This window comes from Schistocerca americana, chromosome 2 (assembly GCF_021461395.2).
Source record: "Schistocerca americana isolate TAMUIC-IGC-003095 chromosome 2, iqSchAmer2.1, whole genome shotgun sequence".
In the NCBI taxonomy this organism is placed as follows: Eukaryota; Metazoa; Arthropoda; class Insecta; order Orthoptera; family Acrididae; genus Schistocerca; species Schistocerca americana.
Window position 1 is genome coordinate 1,096,980,246 of NC_060120.1, and position 21,152 is coordinate 1,097,001,397.

The 21,152-nt window shown below is 40.0% G+C and overlaps 1 protein-coding gene across 1 annotated transcript in view; it reads right to left on the reverse strand.

Annotated features, from left to right (window-relative positions):
* Positions 1 to 21,152, reverse strand: part of LOC124594696 (dynein axonemal heavy chain 3) — a 1,186,267-nt gene that overhangs the window by 2,161 nt on the left and 1,162,954 nt on the right. Inside the window, exons 66-67 of the mRNA XM_047133063.1 lie at positions 18,313 to 18,337; positions 7,967 to 8,080 (exon numbers count right to left, since the gene is read on the reverse strand). Coding sequence (XP_046989019.1) covers positions 7,967 to 8,080; positions 18,313 to 18,337 — 139 coding nt within the window. The remainder of the gene's footprint in view (positions 1 to 7,966; positions 8,081 to 18,312; positions 18,338 to 21,152) is intronic.

The following is a 21,152-nucleotide window of genomic DNA, read 5'->3' on the forward strand; positions in this document are numbered from 1 at the left end:
CTGAATGCTGCACAAAATTCAAAACAGTTTCAACAATAGATGTAGAAGAAATGATATTAAAACTAAAAAACAAAAATTCTGCAGGTTGGGATGGAATACCAGCAAAGTCCTTAAATTTGTGTGTAAAATAATAGGATACCCGCTATCTAAAATAATAAACCAATCCTTTGAACAAGTAAGCTTCCCAGAGGTGCTGAAGTATGCAGAAGTAAAACCGTTGCTCAAAAAAGGGTCAAGAGAGGATATGGGGAATTATCGTCCCATCTCCCTCCTTCCAGTCTGTATCAAAAATCTTTGAAAATGCTGCTGCTATGCAGATTCGAAATTATATAGAGAAATATGATATTATTACGAAAAACCAATTTGGTTTCCAGCGTGGCAAAAGTACTACTGATGCAATTAACAAGTTTATTGACAAGATCAGCACATCATTAGACAACCATAATAAAGTTGCAGGAATATTTTGTGATCTCACAAAAGCCTTTGACTCTGTAAATCATGCACTACTCATCTATAAGCTTGACAAGTATGGGATCAAGGGTAATGTTCTAAATTGGCTTACTTCATACTTATCAAATAGGGAACAAAGAGTGATTGTCTCATCAAATGCAGCAAATTACTATTCAAAATGGAAAACAGTAGCCCAAGATGTCCCTCAAGGCTCGATACTAGGACCTATTTTGTTTTTGTTCTATGTTAATGATTTACCGAACAATATAAATGCTCCATTGATTTTATTTGCAGATGACACATCTGTATTAATTGAAAACCAGGAGCCAGAAAACATCCCTCTCTACATAATAAACAGAATGAACAAACTAGAAACATGGTTCCAACTGAATGGATTAAGATTGAACATCCCCAAAACCCACATGGTCCAATTCAGAACAAAACAGTAAAAGCCCCAAGAAATAAAAATAACTCATAAAAATCAGGATATAGAAGAAGTGGATTCTGTGAAGTTTTTAGGGTTAAATCTAGATAAAAATTTAAATTGGAATAAACATGTTGACTACCTGTTAAACAAATTATGTAGCTTTGCATTTGCTATGCAAATATTAGCTGGTGCAACAGACATGAATACAACGAAAATTGCATACCACAGGTACTTTCAATCAGTTGTAAGGTACGGTATTATTTTTTGGGGAAATTCAAGCAATATATTGCGCATACTAAAGATACAGAAAAGAATAATAAGGAACATGTGTACTGCCCATCCACGGACATCATGTCGCCCACTATTTGAAAAACAACAGTTATTAACAGTTCCCTCCTTATACATCTATGATATTATCATCTTTCTACATAGCAATTTAGAGTTATCCGAGAAAAACTGTTTCAATCACGCTTATAACATGAGAAACAAAGACAATTTTATGCTTCCCACTCATCGCTTAAACCTATATGCGCAGTCTCCTCATTATATGGCAATGAAAATTCATAACAAGCTAAATGGAAATAATATTCTGAGTATGAACCTAGAGACACTGAAAACGAAGCTATATGATATACTTGTCAAATGCTGCTACTACTCTGTTGAGGAGTTCATGAAGGATGAACTGAACATTTGAGCAGGAGAAATTTACATATAATCTTGCGTGTAAATGTAGCTGTCCTACACAAAAGGGAGGAAAGAAAAATAAAAGTTTATATTAATGTTAAAATTCTTTGTACCAATTAGGCTTAAGTTGTGTTATCCATTTTTTGACGTGTCTCCTGTACACTAATCATATGATTAGAAATTGTATGTTATGAGACGAATAAAACACTATTCACTATTCACTATTCACATGTCATGTTTAGTGCAATCAAATGCTGGTAATTCATTCATCATACACATGTATGATCATCTCAGTTTATTGGTGATGCTTGGGGTCTGCATTAAATGTTTGGCAGAATTATTTGTCCAGGACGTGTTGGTTTGTACAGTGAGTGACACGATTTCCAACATAGTGCGAGAAGCATTCTCTGTAGGGCAAAAAAATTTAAAAACAAAAAATAATCACAACATTATCTTCTTTACAAAGATATTTCCCCCAAGGTCCCGATCCACAGGTGACTTGCTGATTCCTTAAAAATATTACTTACTTGGCATTCACCACCAAGGGAGTTCTATTTGACACCCCAAGGGAGTTCTATTTGACATTCGCCTTTCAAGATCACTCCAAAGCAGGATGGACCCTTGGACCAGTATTAGCTTCATCTTGTACTTACTTCCTTACCTTGCCAGATAGTTCTTGAACTAAATGGGTATCTATAATAAATCTAGAAGACTGCCAGATTTGACCACAGTCTGGCCATCTAGTCCGCTGTCTACTCCTAACCTTGTTACTGCTAACTCCCCCCCTCCTCCCCCCTGCCCCCCCCCCCCCACCCACCCCCAAGAACTATGGTCCTAGCCAATGTGTGGCAGCTTGCGTACCTCAATCATACGGGTAGCCTTATCTTAGGTGTTACTGCAATGGAGGGATATCTATGGAGAGGCCATACAAACAAGATATTCCCGAACAGGAGCACCAACGTTTTTGGCATTTGCAGTGACAACAGTATGGATGACTGACTGATCTGGCTTTGTAACATTAACTGGAACTGTTACCATCCAAAAGCAAGGGGAAACTACAAATGTTATTTCTTTTTCCTGAGAGTACGTGTGGTATAATGGTAATGACATCATCTTGGGTAAAATATTCTGGAGGTAAAATAGTCCTCCATTGAGATCAGTGGGTAGGGACTACTCCGGAAGATGTGATCATAAGGAAAAAACAAAACTGGCTTTCTAAAAGATGAAGCATGAAGTGTTAAAATTCCAAACTGGCAGCTGCTGACAGGCATTACTATTATAATACCATCAAATTAATCCTACAGGAAAATTAAAGGGACCTTTGGAGAAAAGAAAGCCTTTTGTATGAATATCAAAAGCTCAGATGGAAACCCAGTTCTAAGCAAAGAAGGGAAAGCAGAAAGGTGGAAGGAGTATATAGAGGGTCTATACAAGGGCGATGTACTTGAGGACAATATTATGGAAATAGAAGAGGATGTAGATGAAGATGAAATGGGAGATATGATACTGCGTGAAGACTTTGACAAAGCACTGAAAGACCTAAGCCAAAATGAGGCCCCAGGAGTAGACAAAATTCCACTAGAACTACTGACAGTCTTGGGAGACCCATTCCTGACAAAACTCTACCATCTGATGAGCAAGATGTATGAGACAGGCGAAATACCCTCAGACTTCAAGAAGAATATAATAATTCCAATCCCAAAGAAAGCAGGTGTTGACAGATATGAAAATTACCAAACTATCAGTTTGTAATAAGTCACAGCTGCAAAATACCAACATGAATTCTTTACAGACGAATGGAAAAACTGGTAGAAGCCGACCTCGGCAAAGATCAGTTTGGATTCCGCAGAAATGTTGGAACACGTGAGGCAATACTGACCCTATGACTTATCTCAGAAAATAGACTAAGGAAAGGCAAACCTACATTTCTAGCATTTGTGGACTTAGAGAAAGCTTTTGACAATGTTGACTGGAATACTCTCTTTCAAATTCTAAAGGTGGCAGGGGTAAAATACAGGGAGCAAAAGGCTATTTACAATTTGTACAGAAACCAGATGGCAGTTATAAGAGTCGAGGGGCATGAAAGGGAAGCAGCGGTTGGGAAGGTAGTGAGGCAGGGTTGAAGCCTCTCCCCGATGCTGTTCAATCTGTATATTGAGCAAGCAGTAAAGGAAACAAAAGAAAAATTCGGAGTAGGTATTATGGTCCATGGAGAAGAAATAAAAACTTTGAGGTTAGCCGATGACATTGTAATTCTGTCAGAGTCAGCAAAGGACTTGGAAGAGCAGTTGAACGGAATGGACAGTGTCTTGAAAGGAGGATATAAGATGAACATCAACAAAAGCAAAACGAGGATAATGAAATGTAGTCGAATTAAGTTGGGTGACGCTGAGGGAATTAGATTAGGAAAAGAGACACTTAAAGTAGTAAAGGAATTTTGCTATTTGAGGAGCAAAATAACTGATGATGGTTGAAGTAGAGAGGATATAAAATGTAGACTGGCAATGGCAAGGAAAGCGTTTCTGAAGAAGAGAAATTTATTAACATCGAGTATAGATTTAAGTGTCAGGAAGTCGTTTCTGAAAGTATTTGTATGGAGTGTAGCCATGTATGGAAGTGAAACATGGACAATAAATAGTTTGGACAAGAAAAGAATAGAAGCTTTCGAAATGTGGTGCTACAGAAGAATGCTGAAGATTAGATGGATAGATCACATAACTAATGAGGAGGTATTGAATAGGATTGGGGAGAAGAGAAGTTTGTGGCACAACTTGACAAGAAGAAGGGACCGGTTGGTAGGACATGTTCTGAGGCAAGAGATCACAAATTTAGCATTGGAGGGCAGCGTGGAGGGTAAAAATCATAGAGGGAGACCAAGAGATGAATACACTAAGCAGATTCAGAAGGATGTAGGTTGCAGTAAGTACTGGGAGATGAAGAAGCTTGCACAGGATAGAGTAGCAGGGAGAGCAGCATCAAACCAGTCTCAGGACTGAAGACAACAACAACATCAAATTAATAGTCATGGTTGCAAAATATTGACAGAAATTAATTACACAACAATGGAGAAACTGGTAAAAGTTGCCCTTGGGGAACTTCAGTTTGGGTTTCTGGAGAAGTGTAGGAACCTATGAGGCAGTACTGAATCTGTGACTAATCCTAGAAAATAGGTTGATAGCATTTGTGGATTTAGAAAAAGCTTTTGACAATGCTGACTGGACTACACTGTTCGAAATTTTGAAGGTAGAAAGGACAAAATACAGAGAGATAGTTTATTGCTGCATAACTATCGTATTCTGCACCCATCTGCACTTGCTTACCAAATTCAAGTCTTAGCCTTCCTCTAGAGTTCTTACCCTACCACACATACTTTGGTTATCATTTTGATTGGTTATCATTTTGACAACTCCTTGATGCCTCAAGATGTGTCCTACCAACTTGTGCAGAAACCACATTGCAGTGATACAATTCAAAGGTGGTGAAAGAGAATCCAGACTTGAAAAGGGAGTGAGACATGGTTGTAGCCTTTCCCTGATGTCATAAAATCTGCACATTGAGCAAGCTGTGAATGAAACCAAAGGGAAATTTGGGTAGAGAATTATTTCTGAAAACAAAGAATATGTTCATATCTAATACCAATTTAAGTGTTAAGAACTCTTTTCTGAAAGTATTTGTCTGACGTGTTGCTTTCAAAAGAAAAAAAAACACATTGCCTATAAAAAGTTCTGACAGGAGAGAAAACAAGCATTTGAAATATGGTGCTACAGAGAGTAGACGTGTAGATCGAATAACTAATGTGGTGCTACTGAATCAAATTGTGGGAAAAAGAAACTTATGGTTCAATCTGACTACAAGAAGGAACAGTTGACAGGATTCATATTTAAGCGTCAAGGAATCGTCAAAATGGTAACCAAAGTATGTGTGTGGGGTAAGAGCTGTAGAGGAATAGAGTAGGCAAGTTCAGATGGATGTAGGATATGGTAGTTATGTATCTATAAAGAAATTTGCACAGAATAACCTAGTGTGGAGAGTTGCATCACATCAGCTTTCAGACTGAAAACCACAAAAACAACTGTTGCCAATTGCAACTCTCAACTTTTTGAAATCTGTGAAGACAGTCTCACAATGTCAACCATTTCTCACTAGTTTGAGACAGTAGTCACACATGATCACTGTGACAATATTTATTTAACATGGACAGGTGGCTAACAGTATTTATTTTATGAAAGACACATGTATATACGGTATACGAACATTGCTTATTTAAATAAGTATCTGTTGCATAAATAATTTTGGTATCAGGTGCTAATGTACACAAATTAGTAACTACATCACAAACTGAGAGTAGTTTTAATCATACTTGCTACACTAGTATGAAGTAATACACATTTCGAATGCAATAGCCAGGTTTTTTTTTCAACTTTGCTGAGTAAAATAATTAATACTTTTTTATAATCTTAGCTGAAAAGTTCCTCTCCACTTTCTGCACTGTTGGCACTGTGAGCTGATCTGCATCCACTGGTGTGTAAAAGATGATTGAGATTTTCTGGTGATATGACCACTGGCCAGGCAGTCAATTACATGCCATTAATTGTGCTACACATATTGTTTTTATAGTTTCCAAACCGTTTTATTCATATCTTGAGGTTGTTACAATGGACCAAGAAGAACCATTATCACTCCACACAAAACAAAGCACAAAGTCTCTTGCTGCCACCTCCAAAGATCTCTGTCAAAAGAGAATTTCCTCTTATTTTTATTAAACACATTGGTACGGTGGCCACTTTGAAATCTCTCTAAAAACTGGGGTAAGTCACTGACCTCTCAGGGTCCATATAAATAGTAATTTGATGAAATATACATGTATAATATTTAACAGATACAATATTTCACATTACTTATGATTATACTTCTCAGTTTGGAATTAGGATAACAAGACTCAACATATACTTTTAATTTAAAGTGGAGGAGAACCTGCTAGCTGTTACATTTCATAGCCAATGGAAAGTTTATAAGTCTTATTTAAAAATATGAGCTATTACTATTACTACAAAACTTAGTTCTGTTGTCCTTGATAACAATGTCTATTACTACCACCACTGACACTTAATAACTGCAACCACCTGCATGCTAACAATTTCTCAGCTGCAAACTAAAGTTTAATTTCTAAGTAGCTATTACTTCTACAGCATATTTTTAACATTAAAATAATCAAATTTAACGCCATTTCAAAATGTTGATGAATTTTCCTCAAATAATTATATTTACTGATTGCTTCATACTTTCTGAGACTTGCATAAGATAAATATTTATAATAATTCATTCAAACAGGCACCCAATATTCAAAACCATAATGACGTTTCTGTAGTAGGTATCATATAAAGTCTTATTTAATACCAGCTTTGTACGTGCTCTAAGACATTTCACAGTTTTTTCTTTTTCTTTTTTAAAAGAGAGAGATAAAGAGAGCGTGAGAGAGAGAGAGAGAGAGAGAGAGAGAGAGAGAGAGAGAGAGAGAGAGAGAGAGAGAGGGAGAGAGGGAGAGAGAAAGAGAGAGATGTAAAAAACCAGGTAAAGGAAGAAGCAGGAGCCCTAGCTTTATGGTTTCTATTTGTCTGCTTCATCCACTGCCATGCCAGTAGAATTAGGTAAACAAACTATATTTTGAAATTTCCTGACAGATTTAAACCATGGAGCACAGCATTTCTGTGAAGTTTGGAAGATAGGAGAAAAAGTACAAGTGAAAGTGAAGCTATATGTGTGGGCCACAACTTGTGCTTGAATGGATCAGCAGACAGAGCACTTTCCTATGGAAAGCACAGTTGGTTCAAGTCCTGGTCTGGCACTTAGTTTTAATTTGCCAGGAATTTTCAAATCAGTGCACACTCTGCAACTGAGTGAATATTAATTCTATAAAAGGTAGTTTAAACTTTTTTCATCCTTCTTCATGGCCAGAAAAAAGGGAGAGGGAGTTTGGGGTAGGGGAGGGTGACACACACAAGGCCAAAAGAGAAATATCTACCACAACTGCATCATGAGAGCAGCAGTCTAGATCTCACCAAAAGGAATCACAAAGCAAAAGATGGAAAAAAGCTGCTAATTCCTTTCAGAAATAAAATGTTCTGCACAGGACACTTATGTCTTGATTCATGTAGTAACTTAATGCACTTTTATCATGGAAATGTATGGGAATGTAAATAGTACCATTATTTGGTGTGATATTTATGGACTTGCTCTTTCACTAAGTTGTTGCTTTCCAAGTATCACAAGGTACTGCTCTAATAGTTACAACCAAACAATTTCATTAATGTGGATGTGACATGTTTCAAGTATAACATGATTCACTAATTTCAAAGCAAAGAAAAATTCTTAGAAATGTTATAAAATATTATTTAATTGTGTTACCTTAACTCCTGGCTTCAACCAGATTATTGGAACTACATCAAACAGCAATTTTGGATATGATTCATTGAGCACACGAAGTTCCCTATCCCATCTTGCACCTTCAAGGAAGAGCCCCTGAAACAATAATATTTGGTTATCTGTTGTCGCTGTCTGTGTCTTTTCCTCTACTGACTCATGTACAAGTTGTATTCACAACTATTGGGGGAACCGCACTCAGTGAAAAATTGAAAGATGCTGCATTTCATTTTTATTTATGAGTGACCAGGCAACAATGATAAAATGAACATTTAGCAGTGGCACTTTCATAGATGTTTCTCTTATTATCTTTAATTACTCAGGTTAATCTAAGAAGTGTTCCAAACTTCAGCTGTGTGCAGTAGACACCTTGCTTTGAGTCACATAAAGTCCGTTTTCTTTGCAAAACACACATTTCCATGACACCAGCCAGCAGTCATCAGCAAGGAACACTTAAAAACTCTCTGGTAGAAGAATTAGGTCAAACTTGAGAGTGTGTCAACCAATTGCACTGCAGCAGACCATGCAGTACAAGGGATGTCCCCATTGCTGACCCAATCCTAGGAGACTGACAGTCAAAACAACAGGCCAAGGATGAAGCAGAAGAACACAAGACAAAATTAAAAATCTGAATGGGCATGCCAATATTTTTGAACTTTTCCAACAATAACTTGTGCAATATCAAGGGCACAGTGCCAGTCGGCATACCTAGTTCCATGGTAGTTAATGACTCAACAAAATTATTCCAGAACCACAAGTATAGATCATGGGCACATGGCCATTTGAGGCCAAGAATTTAAGGAACTTTCACCCCATGATTATTGGGAAATTATAGCTCAAAACTGCTTTTCATTGGCAATATTGTCAACATCTATAATACTGGCAAGAACAGATTTAAAATAGAACTGAGATCAGCCATCACTAACAATATCTCAGTAAAAGCAAGCTTACAGTCATGAAAAGCATCTAGATGTGTGTATCCCTGCACACATGTTTCATAGTCCATGTGCCTGTTTCATAGTCTGTGAGCACTCTAAAATGTTGATGAAAGTATAAATCTCAACAAAATTAAATCTGTTGTAGAATCCAATGCAGGGAAGGGGGGGGGGGGGGGGGGGGGGAATTGTAGAAGACAACCAAAATCATATTATGGAACTTTATGCATGCTTGCTGATATTCGATTTTCTTGATTTACCAACATGTGTCATTGTTCATTGGATGCGATGTTGGATTTCACCAATTCTGTATGAGAATGATGTAGCTTCCTTCACTTCTAACATACTGGGTGGCTATAATTAAACTGATGGTATTCCCAGTGCAGCAGTGTGAGCTGCATACACTGCCGGACATTGAAGGTGTGTTCACCGATTGGTGCACTTACGGAGTATGGCGGGAAAAAAAGTTCCACTTTCGACACCAGGTAAAAAGTTGTAAGCAGTCAGAATGTGAATGTTTCCTGTTTAGATGACACTGTGCAATTTGCAACTTTGCAATATGTGTTGATTTCTTTTGTGAAGTGACCGTTGGTGTAAGGGTTAAGGAGGTTGAAATTTTCTGATAAAACACAATGGCTGTTGAGAAGAAAGACTGTGCACCCTGGTAAATTTGCTTTATCACAATGGCAGCAACAGCAGTGCTGCATTTTGGGGATATTGTTGACAGAAAAAGCTACAAAGGGGTCCCATGTCAATAAAAGTGCTAAAAACAATACCAAAAAATTTGAAGAAACGGATGAATTAGGTGGTGCAGCAGGAAGACGGAGGCAGTCCATTCACATGGAAGTAGTTGATGAAATTAAAGTAGCTATAGCTGACCATGCAGCCAGTGCTCCAGCTATGTCATGGGAATTGTTTCCCCCTGGTTGAAAGTTCAAAAGATTTTGCGTCAAATTTTACACTGGTATCCCTACGAGATTCAGAATGTGTACCAAAAGACACATCAACATAAGCTCCAATGTTGTGACTTTGCCCTTAGTTTTTTGGCACACACAGAAATGGATGACATGTGGGCAGAGAATATGCCTTGGATGGACAAGGCATATTTTGCTCTGCACAGTGCTGTGAATGCACAGAACAGTCACCTATGGGGGTTCTGCTCTGCCACATGTTGTACAGGCACATCCACTGCACTCAGCTTATATGAACATGTGGTGTGGTTTCACAAGCTCCTTCATTTTGAGTCCATTTTTCTACGAGGAGATGACACCTGAGAGTCTGTTAGGTGTAAGTTATATCTGCATATTATAAGGACCTCCTTGTGCAATATATGATTCCAACTTTGCAAGAACGTAACTGCATCCACAACACTATTTTCACGCAAGAGCAGGCAACACCACATGTTGCTTGCCAGGTGAAAGATTTGCTTTGGGAAACCTTTGCTAATGAGCACATCATCTACAGGAAATTTCATGATGTTTGGCCCAACATCCAAATTCTTCAACCTACACTCCTGGAAATTGAAATAAGAACACCATGAATTCATTGTCCCAGGAAGGGGAAACTTTATTGACACATTCCTGGGGTCAGATACATCACATGATCACACTGACAGAACCACAGGCACATAGACACAGGCAACAGAGCATGCACAATGTCGGCACTAGTACAGTGTATATCCACCTTTCGCAGTAATGCAGGCTGCTATTCTCCCATGGAGACGATCGTAGAGATGTTGGATGTAGTCCTGTGGAACGGCTTGCCATGCCATTTCCACCTGGCGCCTCAGTTGGACCAGCGTTCGTGCTGGACGTGCAGACCGCGTGAGACGACGCTTCATCCAGTCCCAAACATGCTCAATGGGGGACAGATCCGGAGATCTTGCTGGCCAGGGTAGTTGACTTACACCTTCTAGAGCACGTTGGGTGGCATGGGATACATGCGGACGTGCATTGTCCTGTTGGAACCGCAAGTTCCCTTGCCGGTCTAGGAATGGTAGAACGATGGGTTCGATGACGGTTTGGATGTACCGTGCACTATTCAGTGTCCCCTCGACGATCACCAGTGGTGTACGGCCAGTGTAGGAGATCGCTCCCCACACCATGATGCCAGGTGTTGGCCCTATGTGCCTCGGTCGTATGCAGTCCTGATTGTGGCACTCACCTGCACGGCGCCAAACACGCATACGACCATCATTGGCACCAAGGCAGAAGCGACTCTCATCGCTGAAGACGACACGTCTCCATTCGTTCCTCCATTCATGCCTGTCGCGACACCACTGGAGGCGGGCTGCACGATGTTGGGGCGTGAGCGGAAGACGGCCTAACGGTGTGCGGGACCGTAGCCCAGCTTCATGGAGATGGTTGCGAATGGTCCTCGCCGATACCCTAGGAGCAACAGTGTCCCTAATTTGCTGGGAAGTGGCGGTGCGGTCCCCTACGGCAGTGCGTCGCATCCTACGGTCTTGGCGTGCATCCGTGCGTCACTGCGGTCCGGTCCCAGGTCGACGGGCACGTGCACCTTCCGCCGACCACTGGCGACAACATCGATGTACTGTGGAGACCTCACGCCCCACGTGTTGAGCAATTCGGCGGTACGTCCACCCGGCCCCCCGCATGCCCACTATACACCCTCGCTCAAAGTCCGTCAACTGCACATACGGTTCACGTCCACGCTGTCGCGGCATGCTACCAGTGATAAAGACTGCGATGGAGCTCCGTATGCCACGGCAAACTGGCTGACACTGACGGCGGCGGTGCACAAATGCTGCGCAGCTAGCGCCATTCGACGGCCAACACCGCGGTTCCTGGTGTGTCCGCTGTGCAGTGCGTGTGATCATTGCTTGTACAGCCCTCTCGCAGTGTCCGGAGCAAGTATGGTGGGTCTGACACACCGGTGTCAATGTGTTGTTTTTTCCATTTCCAGGAGTGTATATCTGCATGACGTTTGGTTGTGGGGATACCAGAAAGATCATGTTGATCGTGGGTGTAACTCAACTCTTCCTGATCTAAAGGACAGCATCCACTGACAGATCAATCTGATTACACTAGATACACTGTGAGCAAGTGTTGAGATCATCTTAAGAACAAATGATACAAATTTTGAGAATTTTCCAACAACAGAAATTATAGAAGTGTCCAGTCCCACAACTGGTACTTTTGGTACCAAAATATCAAGGTTATTTTGGGGTTTTGGTAGGAACTGTCAGTGAACAAATGGTGCTTTTGTAAGCCACCTTAAGTCCAACATACACCTCACCCAATGCAAAAGAACCAGCTCATTTTCTCAATTTTGTCTGGGGAAAGTGTGCAATGTTTAAATTTTTACTCTATTCTGTGGGACAGCTACAGTATACCCGTTTTTCTGACAAGTATACAAATGGTCACTAGGCTATCCAAAACACACCTTTTCTCTGTGATTAATAGAGAGAAAGATATGACAAGCTGAAAAATTGCATTTTCAAATGTGGCTTTTTGCACAGACCAAAAGACATTCAGTATCAAGTAGGAGAATGATAAAGAAATTTAATGTGATTCACAAAATCTTATTACCAGAATTCTCCAGCATGTTCATATTTGTACACTAAGGGAAGACACAAATGGATAAATTAATTAAGGTGTACAGGATTGGAATGCAGTGCATGTTTATAATTAATATACAGTACTCTGGTTTAGAAAAAGAAATGATATCAGTTTATTTTCTACAGGGATTACATGGCAAGGCATGCCAGGGACTGCGGTAAGATAACTCCAGCAGCCCCAGACCCATCTAAAAGGAAAAGGGAAAATTAAAAGGTAGAGCCATTTAGCATCTGCTCCAGAAGGTAGTTCAGAACAGAGGAGAGCAATGTTTTCTCGTCATGGCTCTGACAACCCTCAGTTCCACAAGCCAGGTAATCCTGCCTGCGACACGATTCCATTGGGCAGGTGGCTTTGCTGACGATGGCTTGTTGTATTCTGGTGTGAACCGGCTGACTGTTATCACGTCAGCTGAGAGGCAACAGATGAAAAGAGTGGCCTCTGTGTAAAATTTAAATAATAAAAATAACTTGTGTGCATGACCGGGGAGGCACCTTGTACAAATGCACCTACTCTGACCATCAGTACCTAGTGGTTACAGACAGGAACGTGAGCCACTACACGAGTGGCAGATTGTTGGCCCGAAACTCGACGTTAGTACGGAGCCCGTACAGACCAGTATTATTGTGATGACAAACTGAGAGGCCTGGGAGAAAAGCCATGGGGGCTTCGTGTCTGGCTGGGTGGAGTCACTTGTGAATTCCACTACCCTGCAGTCAGCAGCTGATGCAGAGCAGACAGCCTTAGATCACCTGCCCATGCCGTTGCCTCTTTCTCGTGTTTTGTGTCCATCTGGCTCTTTTTGTTTAATTCTGCTGATGAAAAGAATGGCTGTGTCTGCCTGACTCTCTCTTAATCTGCATTTGGCCTGGAAATATTACTGTTCCCTTTGAACATCTTTTACGTTTCACCATCCATCCCTATTGCCATGACCCTGGTATTCAGTACAGCCTGATATTTCCTGAAGAATCCACCTGTAAAACATGTCACTGAAATAATTACAGAATTTTATTATTGTATTTATGACTCAAAATACAACGTCAGAGGTACCTCATTCAGCCATGATGCCTTTCCACTGCTGAGCGGCCTAGTTGATTCTCTAGTGCACGAATATTGACATTTCAGTATTTGTGTAATGCTCGAAAGGAGGTGCCACATTATTATTTTCCACAGAGAAACGATTTGGGAAGAAAACTATTTCAGTCTTCTCCATGCTTTCTTCCATTTTGGTGCCTGTGTGGCCACTGAACAATGGAACTGATGATTTCAATCAACTTACTAACATTACATACCATAATTTCTTAGAATTTTTCATAAGATCAGCTGGTAAATTATTAGTTTTGAATTCTCTTAACACTTCTTTAATTGTGCTCCTTACATCGATTTTGGCTTTGTTCTGATTTTATTTTCAAACTACACTTTTAATTCACTTACATCTGTGCTGAGGATTTTTTCAATTTTGCAAAATCTTTCTGACTTGGCTATTGAACCACAGTGGGTATTTTAGATTCCTCTCAGTCTCGCTCAGCACATAATTTGGAACTATGCTACAAATCTTTTTGATTGTAGAACAACACTGGAAATACTCAGCTGGAATAATACATAAAATTAAGGAAAGGCAACCCCTCACCTATAGTTCAGTGACATATGGTGCATAGAATCGAGCAACAGAAAACAGCATTTGCACTAACTGTCAAAATTTGCTCTTTCTCTAATAGAAGTACACATATCCACACACCTGCAGCCACTGTGGGAGTGTACGTTTGGGTGTATGTATGGTTGTGTGTGTGAATTTGTGCTTCTACAAGAGAAAGAGCAAGATCTCAAAAGCTAGTGTAAATACTGATTTCTGTTGCGTGTTTCTGCAGAAATGATTAGCACTTTGGCCTGTGGGTTCAAGGTCAACATTTATTTCGTAGCACGACACCACCTACCGGTAAAATGTGCCTGCGGCTCTTGTTGTCTCTATAAAGCAAAGGTAATGGATCAGTGTGACTTGAGCAGACGTGCGGGATGTCTCGCAGATGTATGCTCAACTGTACCATCACAGGGTTGCCATAAGTTTCCTCAAGTGAAATTTCCAGATGAGGTCTAGCATTTTCCCTAACAAATTTTCAGAGCTCAGGGGTAAGTAAAGACATAAGTTGACAAAAAATGTAAGAACTTCTGTATTTCTAAACGTGTTATTAACCCTGTAGTTTTGAATGAACAGCAAGTTGTCTCCTTTACAGGATTTATGATCTGGAGGATAAGTATACAGCTATGTTGTGAAAATGAAAGCCATTTTTAGATGAAGAATTTCTGTTTTTATTAATGAGTTAACTCCAACTTTGAATTAAAAGCAATCCCATAATTGCTGACACTAAATCAGAAAAAAACTGGGACAAAAACATTTTATTCACGAACTTTACTGCATTTACCATTAGCTTACTCTTTTAGTTGCTTTGCAAGGTTCATGAACCATCGACCTTGCCGTTGATGGGGAGGCCTGTGTGCCTCAACGATACAGATAGCCGTACTGTAGGTGCAACCGCAACGGAGGGGTATCTGTTGAGAGGCCAGACAAACATGTGGTTCCCGAAGAAGGGCAGCAGCCTTTTCAATAGTTGCAGGGGAAACAGTCTGGATGATTGACTGATCTGGCCTTGTAACACTAACCAAAACAGCCTTGCTGTTGTGGTACTGCGAATGGCTGAAAGCAAGGGGAAACTACAGCCGTAATTTTTCATGAGGGCATGCAGCTTTACTGTATGATTAAATGATAATTATGTCCTCTTGGGTAAAATATTCCGGAGGTAAAATAGTCCCCCATTCGGATCTCCAGGTGCGGACTACTCAAGAGGATGTCGTTATCAGGAGAAAGAAAACTGGCATTCTACAGATCGGAGCATGGAATGTCAGATCCCTTAATCAGGCAGGTAGATTAGAAAATTTAAAAAGGGAAATAGATAGGTAAAAGTTAGATATAGTGGGGATTAGTGAAGTTCGGTGGCAGGAGGAACAAGACTTTTGGTCAGGTGAATACATGGTTATAAATACAAAATCAAATAGGGGTAATGCAGATGTAGGTTTAATAATGAATAAAAAATAAGAGTGCGGGTAAACTACTACAAACAGCATAGTGAACACATTATTGTGGCCAAGATAGACACAAAGCCCATGCCTACTACAGTAGTACAAGTTTATATGTCAACTAGCTCTGCAGATGATGAAGAAATTGATGAAATGTATGATGAGGTAAAAGAAATTATTCAGGTAGTGAAGGGAGACGAAAATTTAATAGTAAAGGGCGACTGGAATTCAACAGTACGAAAAGGAAGAGAAGAAAACATAGTAGGAGAATATGGATTGGGTGTAAGAAATGAAAGAGGAAGGCACCTCATAGAATTTTGCACAGAGCACAACATAATCATAGCTAACACTTGGTTTAAGAATCATGAAAGAAGGTTGTATACATGGAAGAACCCTGGAGATACTACAAGGTTTCAGATAGATTATTTAATAGTAAGACAGAGATTTAGGAACCAGATTTTAAATTGTATGACATTTCCAGGGGCAGATGTGGACTCTGACCACAATCTATTGGTTATGAAATGTAGATTAAAACTGAAGAAACTGCAAAAAAGTGGGAATTTAAGGAGATGGGATTTGGATAAACTGAAAGAACCAGAGGTTGTAGAGAGTTTCAGGGAGAGCGTAAGGGAACAATTGACCTGCCCCGAAACAAAGCTAAAAAAGGATATTTTAGCCAGCATCAGAGGATCTTTGGGGTACTTCAATATTGGTCACCAGCTGTAAGTATCTATTTTAATCTTGTGTACCTTTACTTTGTGTGCATAAGGCTTTAGAAAGGGAATAACTTTTACACCCTGGCCTGCTGCATCCTCACTTTCCAGCCAGTGCAAGAAGCAAAAGTTTTTAGGGAAGGGCAGATTTTCAGATTTATTAAATCTTTTTAGTCAGGTCTTCTCATGGGTACATTCTTCAACACATTACAAATCGATCTCATGAAAGGTAAAATGCCCCAGTAATTCTTGAAGCTTGCATTCTTTGTTATGAATTATAAAAATTAATTGTCTGTATTTTCTGTTTGCATGAATCACTACAGGGAGCAAGTATTACAAAAAGACAAAAATTGAGGAGAAAAATTTTGAAAGGAACAAGAATCGGATGCAAGTCATGTAAAATTTTCCATAGTAAGCTGTTTTATTCGGCACAGTAAAGGTAGGACAGCTACACAAGTTGCTTGCATGGTTATGCTTGGTAGCACCTCTTTTGATGTAGATATAAACTTTTCCTCATTATTTCCTTACTTGAATTTTGTGGAAAAAAAATTTACAAGAAATTTTCTGTGTGATATGTATTGTCAGTAAAGCGAATAATTGTGACCCCAGATAAATTCAGCATCGGCTTTTAACAACTCTTGGAGTGGCCTGGCTTTGATACAAAAGTCTCTGATAAAAAAACGGTAATAACAACATAATATGAGGAAGCTTCCCATATCTCTAATACTGTTAGGAATAGGAAATTCCATTATAGATCTCAACTTTTCTGGGTATGGCCATACCTTCGTGTGACACAAGGTGTCCAAGTATTTTGGTGTCTTTTGCTCCAAAGAGACACATTCTTGGATAAAGTTTCAGTCTGCCTTGTTGGAGACACTTAAGAATGGCCCTCAGTCTTTTTATGTGTGTTCATCGAATGTCTCTGAGAACACTATAATGTCATCTGAATAACAAAGACACATCGTCCAATTCAGGTGACTTAGAAGATTATCCATCATCCATTCAAAGGTTGCTGTGCATTACACAAACCAAATGGCATTACCTTAAACTCATACAGGCCCTCAGGAGTGATGAATGCAGTTTTCTCATGATCAGCCTCATCTCCTTCGATTTTCCAGCATCCTGAGTATGTGTCCATGGTTGAGAAAAACTTAGCCCCCTTCAGACAATCTAATGTATCATCAATTTGTGGAAGGGGTAAACGTTCTTTTTAGCTATTGCTGACACACGGTATGCTCTCTCGCTTATTGGTTGATGGTCTCCAGTGCTAATCCGGTGCTTCACCATCGATTTGTCTAATTTGCTCTTCACCTGTGGATTCTGAGAACTCTTGAAGAATGGCAAGTAGCTTCTTCTGTTGTTCCTTAGTGACATCTGGTGACAGTCAAGCTAGAAGATCTTGTGTCATAGTGGTAGGACCAATTTTGCCCACAAACTCGGTATGGGAGGTTTCTATGATGCTCACCTGTTCAGCAATTAATGGCTCAGAGTTTGCTACACACATGCATCTTGGAAGGATCTGTGGTTCTCGGTGACAGTTAACTATCCAAAATTCACCAAATCCATTCTTAAATGAGATGACAGAGGCTGGGACGACCAAGTTAGTCTTCAGTGGTATGCTTCTCTTACATTCCCCTACAAGACCCATGGATTAATGCATGGCATGACACATGACAGTTACCTTTCTAGTGCTGACTGCAAGAATATCACTTCATTCAGCACACATAGTCTCCACACACTCGAATGCGCATCTTCCTGTCCACAGTATCTCATCTCATCTAGCACAATCCTTGAGCAACCACAATCTATAATTGCTTAAGAAGCTTTCAAAAAGTCCCATCTGAGAATGAGGTCATGACTACACTCTTGTAAGATGATGAATTCCAAGGACTGTGTATGGCCACTTATACCCACATGAATGACACGTCTTCCTGTAGGTTTTACATATATCCCATTCTTCCTTGTTATTAGCGACCTTCAGCAAAGATGTTTTGTTGTCAATGAATAAGGTTTTCTGCAACTGGCGACAGTACTTCTACAAAATGACTGAATTTGATGCTCCAGAGTCCACAAGAGCTTGGGCTGGTCGGCCATCCATGAGGATATCGACGTAGTTTCCTATCATTTTTTTAGTGATGGATGGTGGAGGATTTCTCTCTTTGGCAGCCTCACCTCCAAGGAAGGTCGCATCTTCTAGTTTTCGAGGTCGCAGTGGCTAGGTGAGCAGCTGGAGCTTCTAAACGGTGATGGAGATCTGGATTGGTGTGTTGGGGAGCATCCTCTCCAGCGGCTAGCTTGCGGCGATGGTGACCTATGTCATCCTGCACCCACATCCTCTTGTTCATCTTCATCGGCTAAGATCAGTCTGCTGTCTTCTGGCATGGGCGTCATCAAATATCCACCGCCTTTCTTGAGAATAGCGCACCACATGTCCCGGTTGTCCACAGTGGGAACATACTGGTTGGTTATCCAGGGTCCTCCAGACATCAGTCTTCCTTCGTGCCCAAACAGGTTCTTCTTGCAGCATTGTAGGAACTTAACCTTGCCTTGGTCTCGACCTTTTTATTGTTTTAAAGGCAAATGAAGGACGAGAGATTGCGTTTAATGTCTGTTCCACTTCCTCCCTTATGACCTCTTGAAGCATCTCAGTTTTTTGCTTGTCGTACAATCCAAGCGCCTTCTGAACTTCCTCTCTCACTATCTGACATAGAAGACTTGTGAAATTAGTTTCTTCCTCCATCACAGACATCGATACGAAACTATTTTATGAAGTCATCTGTTGTTGAAACCTCCTTCAGGAGTAGGGCTTGATACATATCCTCAGCATCGTTCATGAGATGTGGAACCTTATCTCCCTGCTTCATTCTAGGATGCACTATTTTACACAGCTCCAATATATCTTGAATGTAGGGTGCTGTAGTTTCTCCTGGATGCTGTGCCCTGCACTTTAATTTATCTTCAGCCTTGCACTTCTGTTGTGTGTTGCTGAAATACTTGGGCCTGGAATACATCCCAGCTTGTGAATTTCTCGTTGTTCTCATAAAATTGCTTGGCAGTTCCCTCCAAGTAGAAAAATATGTTAGCCAAACACACGGTGTCATCCCATTTGTTAAATTTGGCTATACGCTCATATACCTTCAGCCACTTGTTTGTATCTTGGCCATCATCACCAGAGAGCCTGGAAGGATGTCTCATGTGGTGTTCCTCTTCTTCTTCTTCTGTCTCTGATAGATTGCGATGTGTTGAATATGGCTCGAACTCGTGTTTCTTGCCACGTAAACGGTGGCTCTGTCGTGGCCTGATGGGAGCCACTGTGCTGTTGATAACATGCGCTATCACAAGTTCCAATACCCAGCGCCTCCACCAGAATGATGTCACGCAGAAGAAGATGTAATTAGATGAATGACAAAACTAACTTCACTTAACGAAGGTTTATTCAGCACTTGCACATACAAGAGCACAGAATGAACTGCCTCCGGCCAGAACACATATAATATATATACAGTTACAGAACATTCCAGTACAATGATTCTTGACATTTGTAGATATTTCTAGAGTGTACTCAAACCAAATAAAGAAATTAAAATTTTACGGTTCAGGTGAGTTTTGAACTCACAAGCCTTTGTGCAACAGTCTAGTATCATAACCACTACACCACAATGACTGTGCTACTCACTTACTTCTGCAACAATAGTGGTGTCATCAGCAAAAAGAGTAAATTTGCTCTCAGGGTTTGTACAAAGTGGGAGATCATTGACAAAGATAAGAAACAGTAAAGGCCCCAAAATAGATCCTTGTGGCACTTCACACTTTAACGTGCCCTAGTCTGATGATAACAGGACAGCCATCGAAACCATTTAGTACCACCTTCAGCACCAGCTTCATATTGTGTAGATACGATTCAAGCGATCTACCAGTACTACCTTTCAAACCATAAAAATTGGCCTTCTTTAAGAGAATATTGTGGTCAACACAGTCAAAGGTGTTTGACAAGTCACATAAAATTCCAGTTGGTGACATTTTGTTATTTAGTGACTCAAGTATTACATTTGTGAGAGAGAAAATAGCCAGCTCTGTTGATCTATTCTTTTGGAAGCCAAATTGAGTTTTGTTGAGGATGCTGTGTATGGTGAGGTGCTCTACAATTCTTTTGCACATTACTTTCACTAACATTTTTGAAAAGCAACTTAACAGAGATATTGGATAGTAGTTGGATAAATTAGTTTTTGGCCTTATTTAATGAACCCTTACAACCAACATGATCTGCTGCAGGGAAAACATTATTTCTTCCGATAGTTGCTGCTCCATAATATAATATGCAATGTATTATAAACTAGATTATCACTAGATAAGATGGCGGTCCTGCGTATAGACATGCTAATCAACAGATCCACAGAAAATTACAAGTTTTTAAATCCTGTGAGTGTAAAATGTAGTAAGGTGAGAAATGGTGTTAAATTATGTTCATTGTCACAAAAATGGATCCATTGACAATGTTTAAACACTTTAGAAGAAAGAAAGATGACTTGCGTCTGTGGAAATGTGCGCTGTAGTTATTATGATATATTATGTTTACAAAAGGAATATCAAGAAGACTGCATGACTGCTTCATTAAAATATGATCTTATGTTAGCCAAACTGTATGTACAGAAGCTTGAAAAAGTGATAGAAGTCAATTCAGAGTGTAGTGAAACGGTTGTAAATGGGAAAATGATAACTTCATATAGCCCAAAAAGTTCAATCGTGTCAACCGTAACGAGAACAACTTCAGGTTCCCAGTAGCAAATAATTTTTAACTTCTAATGTATGATGAGCCTAAAAGACGTGAAAACAGCGAAAGGAACGAAGTACTTTCACCAAATGCAGAGATTAA